We start from the raw sequence: 10,573 nt of genomic DNA on the forward strand, positions 1-10,573 counted from the left end.
AATTGTGCCTAACAAATACATCAATGCTAAAGTAACTGTTTTAAATCTCGCTTCAGGTTATAGGTTTGACCACCCTGGTGAACAGCTGGTCGAGAGCATGGCATCCTGGGCAGAGGGGTTTGGATTGTCCCCTGGAGAAAAGTCTGAGCAGGAATACCTCCTGGCTTTGTGTGCTCAGTACCAGGTGGAATACTACGAAGACTGCTACAACCTAATGGGTTAGTTGAAATCATGTGACTATGCCAAAGGAACCATAAATCTTTCTGTCATAGTTACTGTGGACAATGTGATGTTCAAGATAAGAGTATTTGTGTACTTGTGTACATTTATTCATTTTGCTGATGCTTTTTTTAAATTCAAAACGACTTAAAATTACTAAGTACTGTATGTCAGAGGTTGCATGCCTCTGGAGAAACTAGGGGTTAAGTGTATTGAACCCATGTCTCTCACACCAAAGGCATGTGTCTTATCCACTGCTCCATCACTACCCCATTCATACTATTATTTATTATACATTCTCAGGAGAATTCAATGCCATGGTATCACATGGTGTAATTTTATGGCTGGAGTCTGTCATTTCATTGAATTGTACTGCGTTATACTTACAGGTGTTCCTAATATTTTGTCCACCCTGTTTATATTAATGAGGGTAAGCAAAATTTTAGAAGCACCTCTTTATATATAACAACACAAGTCACTAGCACTACAAACTACATTTAAAAAGGACACAGGACATTATAACCTTCATGTTTGTTGTATTAGGCTGAATTAGTTTTAGTTAGCTGTACTTAATAAACTGGCAACTGAGTGTAGCGTAGTTCTCAGTTGACAAACAACAAACTAGTACAATGTTGTGTTCAGTAGTATCACAAACTAAACTGAGATCTGTGCATGTTTTGTACAAGGTTGCTGGTAACCCATGATAATGCCATCTCATTAACAGAAGCTTAACTTTATTTAAAACTTTATATTAACAATTCACATGGGCTACAGCCAAAGTAAAGTAGGTACTATATTCCAATCATAAATCAAATGAATATACCATAAATTGAATAAAATACAAAAATGTAAGTAAAGTAGACTTTAGCGTGAATTTGTTAATTGAAAAATATGAGCATAATTTATACATGGTCAAAGGTGAGTTGTACAGTGTGTGCTGCCTGTTTATTCTCCAAATTCACCAATTAAGTCTCTGAAATGACTTTTATGAGAAATCTTTTGAAATGCAGCAAAACATCATGTCAAACTGCAGAGAAATGAAAACGATACACCTTACAGCAGTGGATTATACTTCATGTAAATTAAAACATGCTCGAGTGATGTATTTCCAAAGGCTGTTAAATATTTACTCCATCAGCGGGCACAGAGGTTGTATAAAAAGCAGTGATATTTCATAAGGGTATTAAGTCGGGTTTATGTTTGGGTGGGATGCATCATGGCTTGTTAAAATAGTATCCTGTCTTTTTCACTCTGCGAGTGTAGTTCAATCATGCTGCTATTATTCATGCCAGCTTTCAGGATCTCCATGGAATCGATCAGAATGTGCTCAGCCGAATACATTTTCCACACTACTGATCAAAGTCAGGAGCCCTAATTATTCAGGCAGTATTACTATAAAATATAGAGTGGACAAAATAACTGGAACAACGTGCAATATAGTGCTGTTTAATGAAACCGCGCTGCAGGAAATACTATAAACTTTAAAACTGTGTGTTGAGATTGTGTCAGAGGTTTTGATTCCTCTCTAACGTAATTTTAAGAATTATTTTCATTATCAATTATTCACTTAATCATTTGGTTCATAACATTTTTTACCAAGTTCACATATTCAAGTGAATATCTAACATTTGAGAAATTGGAACAGAGACTTTGTAGCATTATTACTGCTATTACTTTCTGACAGATCAACACTTTCAGCTCTACTCAGTTAAATAATTTAATACAATTTTTACCATCTGTACTTGCAAAAATATTACTTGGATGATTTTTTTTATTCTGTTTCTTTTTCATTCGACTCTAGATCCCATTTTTTCTTTGCGCTATTTAAAACAACACTGTTTTCTGCAGTTGTGAGAGTGATGTTTATTCAGCAAACATGCCTGTCATCTCCTTCTCACACAGCTTCGTCCCCCGAGTGTCAGCTGCTGAAGCAGGTAACTCGGGGACCCTGGGGCCTTCCTATGGACCCCACACTCCGCAGAGCCACTGACACCACTGCTGTCCAACTCAGCGAGATGGTTTCCCTGCCAGTTCTGATAAAACACTCTGTCACTACCCCGCTCATCACACAGTGAGTGACTTAAAGAAAGCTGCAGGGTCTGTTTTGTGTTAGGGAGGGAATAAGAACATCACATTTGTAAGCATATTACGTGTTTTTGTTTACAAGTATGAGTTCTGAATGTCTGAGAAAGACATATTATTTTACCTATGAAGCCAAATACTACGTTTAAGAGAAATGCAGGTGTAAGGTTTTCACTGATCACCTGTCATTTTTTTGCTACTTCAGGCCACTTAAACTGTAGTTGAATGCACATTCTGCACTGGAGGAATAATTTAAATTCTTACTACCAGCCATCTTCGTAGGATCCTTTTTCTGGTTGAAATTCCATCAGAACTCCAGACAAGCTTGTCAGTTTTCACTTACAATGTTTCTGCACACCATGCAGTTTAGCCTTTGTGTGTAAAGAAATGGCTTTCTCCTGCCTTCCTGCACACAGAGGGGGTGCAGTATATTTAGCGTTGGATTTCATCGCTCTAAATTTTTATTAACACGTTTTCATCCCATGCTTAGACGATGCAGCAGAGGTTGCCAGAGATTTTCAACTCTATTTTTATCTCTTCCCTGCTGACTTTTCAGTTAAAGGGAACCTTCCCTAAACCCCACTGTTATATAAATGTGAATTGCTCAGGAATAATTTAAAGTAATGGGACAGAGGAAGTCGTCCAAAAAAGTGAAAAGCACCGGGATATTCCCTGAGCTTTCTGCTGGGCTGATGTCTGTCATCCTCACAACCTGTATCAAATTTGCAAGTCAGCATAATTTTCAATCCTGAGTCTTGTGTCAGAACATTTCTCTCCTCATCATGGTCATTCTCTCCTCCACCTTCCATCCCCAGTGTATCTTTGGTGAACAAGGCAGTGGTGGACTACTTCTTTGTGGAGTTGGGGGTGGAAAGACACTTTGAGGCGTTGCGCCACTTCCTGCTGATGGAGGATGGCGAGTTCGCACAGTCCCTCAGCGACCTGCTCTTTGAAAAGGTGAAGCTCTTTCACAAGTGTCGCTGTCATCTCTGTGCACATTTAAAATATGGAGATATATGGTGTATATTGTGTCCTAGGAGAGGACAAGAAAGGATATCTTGGAATAATATCAAAGGTCCTGGTCTCAATTTGAATGCAATATAATTTTTAACAAACTTCTTCTGGTTTTTGATTGTTTTTTTTGACTCAGCACTGCATGCGTTAAATGTTATCTGCTTTTAGCCTGTGAAACCCATGTGAGAGCGGGTGTCTGTAACCTTGTAAACTCAGTGATTATATCCATAAACTATTAAGTACACATTGAATAATACCCTGAAGTACAGGCATACACCAAAGCTTGAGCAAACAGCCATTTTTTTAGAAATGTATGAGCCCTACAGTTGAATGTTTGTATTTTCTCCTGCAAAATCTAAAATGTAGTGTAGATCCTGTGTGTATTGTATGAAACCACACATAGCTTTTTGCAAAGGGATTGTTGTTGTGAAATGTACAAGCAAAACTGAGCATTCTGAAAGCTGCAATAATCAATTTTTCTTATATTAAATGACTGTGTCTGTAATGCAAAAGGGGTCGCTCGATGTGACAAACCCCACAGAGGATTATCACCCAGCCCTGCAGTTCCCTTCAACCTAATGGAGCTTTCACTGCCTTTTCAAACTCATTGTTTTGGTTTATGGCCTGCAACTTAACTGTTTTGTTTCACTCTCCCTGCCCTCAGCACACAGACAAAGTTAGCGACCAGCTGGTTAAGAGAGCGGAGCACTTAGCTAGAGAGACAGTTATTTCCCTCGGATGGAGGAGAGGTGGAGAAGACGGCTAAAAAAATTTGTATAAATAAGCAACTGTCTGCGTTTAACCTTATAATCAAGTTAAATAATTTGGAGTCGTGTTTATGACCGCCTCCGAAAGTCCAATATTTCCCCCCTTTATGCTTTGTTTTTGGTCTCTACCATCTCCTGAGGGAAATTTCAGGCTCCTGAGCTGCTAAACTAACTGTGTCTTTCTGCCGTTTGGTGATGAGCAGGTAGTGAACAGTGGACTTTTAGAGCTTTTTCACTGAAAACAACTGTCTGCAGCAGCTGAAAATGATGCTATAAGGAGCTGCAGATTCAGCTGATAATTCTCTGTAGGTTCATCACTTCATTGTCACATTGTTATTATAAAAATATCAATTATAGCTGCTTTAAACTCGTAAGTATTTTCTCTTTTGTCTCTCTGTTCCTGTTTCGCAGCACACAATGTTTCACTGCCAGATTCCAAAACCACTTCTGTCAAAACTGAACTTCCTGGTGGGAAATAACAAGTACAGCCTTGGTGCTGTTCTGAAGCCTTGGTGCTGTTCTGAAACACTCATGTACATCTGTCTCTCGAGGCCCATGAGACAGAAGGTTTTTGTTCCAGCCAAACACTACACCAGCTAATTTCACTGATTAGCGCACCCTCAACCGGAAAGCAAGCTAATCATTGTAATCAGGTACCTGTAGTGTTTGTTTGGAATGAAACCCTTCATAGCCCATTTAGCACTACAGGTGTAGAGGTAACGGTTGTCATCCATGTTTGACCTTTTGTGGAATTTATTTAACCAAAATTTCCTCCACCCAGCTGGGCAGTGGCCAGACTCCCGGTGAGCTGCTGACCCCCCTGGTCCTGAACTCCATCCTCAGTAAGGCCCTGCAGTACAGCTTACATGGGGACACCCCTTTAGCTGGCAACTTCACCTTCGCTCTACGCTTCCTCCCGGAGACCTTCCACCCGCACGCCCCCGATTCTCTCAACTGTCTGGAGCTACGCTACAAGGTGAGGCGATGTGTTTTAATGCGGTGAGTAATAGAGTGTGTACGCGTGCATGGGTATGCTTGTCACAGCATGACTGGCAGCTTGAATGTGACAACCTGTCATGTTTTGACAAACTGCCCTGGGTGTGGAAAATTAGCTTATCACGCATTTAAATGGTTGAACCTCGTAGATTGATTGGAGTTGGGTCTTTTGGGTGACATGCACAGTGACTAATACTGCACATATTGTCCTCTGTTCTTGTTCTTCATCCTCCTATCTCTCTTATGACTGACTCTCCTACTGAATCTCCATCTTGTCCCTTTCCTTAATCTCCCTCCCTCACTTTTCCCATCTTTATCTTACTTCACATTTTACTTTGCTCTTTCTCTCTCAATATATCATTTCCCCCATGCCTCCTCCACCCCCCATCTCTCACCACTCTGTCTTCCACTCACCTCCTTTATCAACGTCTCTGCACCCACACCTTTCTCCTCCCCTCTCCTCATCTGTCACTTTCCCTTTACCTGTTTTTTTTTTTTTCCAACTCCCATTCCACTTATCTTTTGCTTTCTTTCACACTCACTTGCTCTCACACCTTCACACATTTTTTTTCTCTCTCCCTGGCGCCTCTGTCTCTTTCCCTTTGCGTCATCTCCCAGGTGGACTGGCCACTGAACATCATCATCACGGACAGCTGCATGAACAAGTACAACCGTCTGTTCTCGTTCCTGCTACAACTCAAACACATGGTGTGGAGCCTCCGTGAGGTCTGGTTCCACCTCAAGAGAACAGGTGAGAAGGTGGGAGCAGTAGGTTCAGGCCCAGCTCAGACTCCACCGTACCTCTGAGAAGGAAGAGCTAAGATTCTTCCTGTTGCGCTTGAACTGTTAATAAAATATTAATGGGGGTGAATGTTGCAATTCCTTTATGTTTTATTTATACAAAGCACATCTCATACCAGTGGGATTGTTGTAAAACAGTGTGTTCAGTGGGTTAGATAGTATTGATCTGTGAAAGCCTGTGTATAGACTACATAAATGGATGCACTAAAAGGGAAAAACGAAGTATGAAGTTATTAGAGGGTAAACTTCAGTGATCATAACATAATGTAACAACATATTACTGATCACCAGGGTAAAATGTGAATGATTACTTAATACAGGACTGCATTTTTTTAACACAAGCAGGACGAACATGACTGCACTCAAAGAAAAAATGTATAATAGAGAAGTTAACTGAGGTATGTCAGTATTGTAGTGTGCCTACTGATTCATGTAAAATGATATTTTTTCTTTTAAAAGCAAGATTAAGATGAATTCCTGTCAGAAGTTCCCAGAGCCCAAAGTGAGTTCAGTTTGCTGAGGAACAATAGGAAAGAGCCCAAATGCAGTGTTTTTGTTTTCTGTGAAAGGACACATAAAAGCAGCAGATCTTCACATTTCAAAGTCCGTTACCAGCAAATGTGTTTCAATCCTTGTGGCACTGATCATGACTGTTTGTTTTCCTCAGCGCTGGTGAAAGGTGCAGGTCGTTCGGTGCAGTTTCATCAGCTGCAGCTATACAGACATGAGATGCAGCATTTTGTCAAGGTGATACAGGGTTACATCGCCAACCAGATCCTGCAAGTGTCCTGGAGCGAGTTCACAGCCAAGCTGGCCACTGCCAGCGACCTGGATGCCATCCACCGCACACATGCAGATTACCTCAACAGAGCCATCTTCAGGTGAGGGCTGGAACTGCATAGGTGCATATAACAGTATTTATTGCATACGAATGCCTGCTGTTCTCTCTGTACTCAAAATAGGTTATATATGATTTTCTTTAATTGTATTCTAAGAGAAAACATTTTGGAACAAGACCAAATGTCCTTGTCTTCCCTTGATTGCAATAAATTAAGTTATTATATCAATTTTCAGCAATTACAGTGATCAGAGCTTCAAGTATTCAGTGTTTAAGCTTATAGCCTGTGCATCCTATGTGAGAGCATGCACATATAACCTTGTAAACTCAAACACTGTAGCTTATATAAACTAAGGACATGGTGAATATACCAAACCACATCACCTGAGTTACACAGAGTTGATTTAAAAATGCATGTGCCACAGTTAGAAGGCTGTCCTCCACAGGCCGTCACGCCACACATTTTTTACCATAATTTAGTATAGAACTTTTATATTAGTGTTTGGCCCCTCTTTATAGAATTTGTTGGTGAATTAAAATACATTTAATTTGAAATTTCGGACTGATCTATATGTCGACATGTAATGTTTAATCTCATGAATGAATGATCTAACATATACACACACTCTCAAAAACTGGTCGGGGTGCACCTATCCAATAGAGATGCCCTTCTGTGTATCAGCCAATACATAACCGAGTAACATTAAATACACTTTGTTTGTCAGTGTCATTTGAAAATTCCCTGTTGCTGCTATCAGTTACATTTATTGAGTCACAGAGCTCCAACAATCGGTCGATATTGTGATGGGCAGTTACAGTATTCACCTGTATTGAGGTATGCAGATTTTACATTTGGTAGGAGTGAACTGGAATCAGATCACCTGAGTTCATGTATTGGCAGAGAAATGGTTGATTTAAGCTCATGACAGGTAAATTAAAATGTGCTGATTCTTCTATTCTTCCTCTGTCTTCTAAGACAGTAAATTGAATATCTTTGTTTGGTTGGGGGGGGGAAACAAGCAATAGTAATACCTCTGCTTGAGTCTTGGCAAATTATGATGGGAATCGTTCACATCAGAACACTGACCATAAAGTGTTTGGCATTTGTGCCCAAAAATTGGCTTTTTTTTTTTTTGATTGACTTATAGTTGCAGCTTTAGATCAGTCGTTCAATCTAAAAAATAAATGTCAGTTGGAGCTCAGATATTTCACATATGGACGGACTCAAAATTACGTGTTGTTAAAGCTGTTTTGCAAAGTGTCGTGAACTTTAATATAGCCAGAAATCAGGATTTTAGCCTGCACCACAAAATGGAGAAACATTCAAGGGAGTGAAGTAATTTCTTCAGGCTCTGTAGAGGCACAGCAAGTTAAAGTGGAACACTCTGCACCCATAATTTCATAGAAAATTAATTCAACCTCCTCGTCACAAGTTAATTAAAATTCCAGCTGGATCTGCGGCTAACTTTTGAACCTGATGAATGATTTAATCTCATTAGGAGAGGTTGTCAGTATCACACTTTTCTGTGTATAATTTCAGCCCGTCTGAAAAGTCATTCCAAAGTTCCTTGTCACATTTCTTAAACTTTGCACTCTCCCCTCGCTCTCGACTCCCCAGGGGTTTGCTGACAGAGAAAGCGGCTCCGGTCATGAACATCATCCACAGCATCTTCAGCCTGATCCTCAAGTTTCGGGCCCAGCTGATCGCACAGCCCTGGGACAGCCAGCAGGGGGAGGCAGTGCACCCCAGCTTCGTTGCCATGCAGCAGTCATACAATACCTTCAAGTATTATTCTCACTTCCTTTTCAAAGGTAAGGGCAGGATATTGTTTTGGATCTGATTTAATGCCTTCACCCACATTTAAATTCTGGGGAAAGGGTCATCAAAAGGTGAAGCAGTTCTGATCCCCGTCTTGTTTTTACACATTTTTATTGAGTAGTTTGATAACATGGAATTTTCCAAAGGTATAAAGTGTACATTGTCTTCTGATTTCAAGCTGCAAGGTATTTAACTAAGCCAAATTCTAACAAATTGAGAGTTTGTTTTTTAAAGCATGTTGAAATTTCCTAAATGGAAGGGATTAAGTCATCCAGCCACATTGTAATGGTTGAGAGAATAGGTTTCTTTGAGCTTACATGAGTATTACCCTTTTTGCTGTAATGAGGGAAGAGGATGTTTCTGAGCTGAAGTCAGGTTCATCTTTGATTTAAAATGAACCAGGGGTGATCAGTAAAGCATCTGGTCTTAGATTAGAGGTAATGCCTTTAGAAATAATGTGAAAAAGTCTAAAAACAAAGAGCTGAATTATAGAACACATGAAACAAAACTGTAGCTTAAAGTTTCAGTTTTGGAATATTGGAGTAATTGTTGTATTTTAAATTATACAGTGTCTAGCTTTGTTTGAACTTGTATGTGTTAAAGTACTTCTCCACTGGTGTGATTACTAGATTATAAGAGTTGGATACATTTTTTGGATAAATCTGTATACTTTCTTTGCTGCACCAATGTGTTTCCTAAATTTTGGGGTTTAATGATTGATATTTTTTTCAAGCCAGTCCTAAAACAGAATTGACATGTTCATATGAATATTAAAACTGTTTTTGCTGGCTATAATTGTTCCTTCTGTTCATAGTCGTTATTAAGAGCCCTAAAGCCGTTTCAGAGTGAGTAGTGGGAGACAAAATCCACAGTCCTTTTTGCACTAAACAGACTTTAGAAGATACCCACAGGATTTTTCTAACTCACCCTGCTCATATTATCTTCTGCTAATGTGTCTTCTGGACTGTGGATCTTTTGATCTCTCAATGGCAGTATGAACAGGGATTACAGCATGCCAAAAAGTGTTTCAATGTAAATATGAGTATTGTTTTAAGACAAGTGCTATGAAGAACACATACTTAACATCTTTGTAGGGTAGGGTGTAGTGCTTTTCTAAAATGTTTTGTTTCTTTTTACTTCTGTCAGTGGTGACCAAGCTGGTGAACAGAGGCTACCAACCTCATCTAGAGGATTTCCTGCTTCGCATTAACTTCAACAACTACTACAAAGACTCCTGAGCTGTGTACTGGTGTGTATGTTGTACATGAGTGTGAGTACTTGACATAATGCTGGCCATTTGTTTGATACTTATCCAATGGACCATTGTGTATCACGAGTGTTTATATGGCCGAAGACAGTTACTTTGACACATATAATACATCATTTTCCAAAATGAATTTAAAGCCCCACCAGTTCTTTATTATTATGGATTTGACATTCAAACCACTTAGGCCAAGTGATATGCAGGATTTGAACTACATGTCTGTGTGCTTGGTTAATGGCTTTGCTTCCAAAGTTTGTGTGAGATGAAGCTGATGCCGTCTGTAATGTCTCCCATGCTCAGGTGTGCATCCAGCTGTGTATAAATTAAATTTCAATTATATGTAAATAGCTAAAAGTTGTCTAATAAAGGTTTTATTATCTAGCGTTGCTCTCAGTTCTTTTGTGATATAAAGAAAACAGTTACTAGAGTAAGAAAAAACAAACTTATTAAAGGTGTTAACATTGGTTTTAGAAAACGAAAACAAATTAAGTGCAAAGCCTTATGGGTAGTGGATTCTGTCAACTTAAGCCATTTCCAAAATGACAGTAATATAGCAAGGGCTGCATTTTCTCCTATTACTCATTTATTTTCAACACTGAGTGCCCAGATTTTTCCTGACAGCGCATTACTTAAAAAACACATGTATATCAAGACTATGTAGCACAGCTGCAGTAAGTGTAAAGGGCTGCAGGAGGCCACATACAGAAAGAGGATTTAGTTTCTTGACTGCAGGTTTGAGGAATAACACAGGCACCAGTTTGTATCAAACTGGG

At 39.4% G+C, this 10,573-nt stretch overlaps 1 protein-coding gene across 1 annotated transcript in view; it reads left to right on the forward strand.

The window, feature by feature from the left end:
* The window catches only part of tubgcp6 (tubulin, gamma complex associated protein 6), a 30,256-nt gene extending 20,073 nt beyond the window's left edge, over positions 1-10,183 (forward strand). Inside the window, exons 18-25 of the mRNA XM_038705189.1 lie at positions 57-218; positions 2,122-2,290; positions 3,117-3,258; positions 4,864-5,058; positions 5,697-5,829; positions 6,547-6,760; positions 8,336-8,529; positions 9,683-10,183. Coding sequence (XP_038561117.1) covers positions 57-218; positions 2,122-2,290; positions 3,117-3,258; positions 4,864-5,058; positions 5,697-5,829; positions 6,547-6,760; positions 8,336-8,529; positions 9,683-9,774 — 1,301 coding nt within the window. The 3' untranslated portion in view covers positions 9,775-10,183. The remainder of the gene's footprint in view (positions 1-56; positions 219-2,121; positions 2,291-3,116; positions 3,259-4,863; positions 5,059-5,696; positions 5,830-6,546; positions 6,761-8,335; positions 8,530-9,682) is intronic.
* The last annotated feature ends 390 nt before the right edge of the window (positions 10,184-10,573 follow it).

Source organism: Micropterus salmoides, unplaced genomic scaffold (genome assembly GCF_014851395.1).
Source record: "Micropterus salmoides isolate LMB-PRFRI ecotype aquatic unplaced genomic scaffold, ASM1485139v1 Ms_hic_scaffold_8, whole genome shotgun sequence".
Classification (NCBI taxonomy): Eukaryota; Metazoa; Chordata; class Actinopteri; order Centrarchiformes; family Centrarchidae; genus Micropterus; species Micropterus salmoides.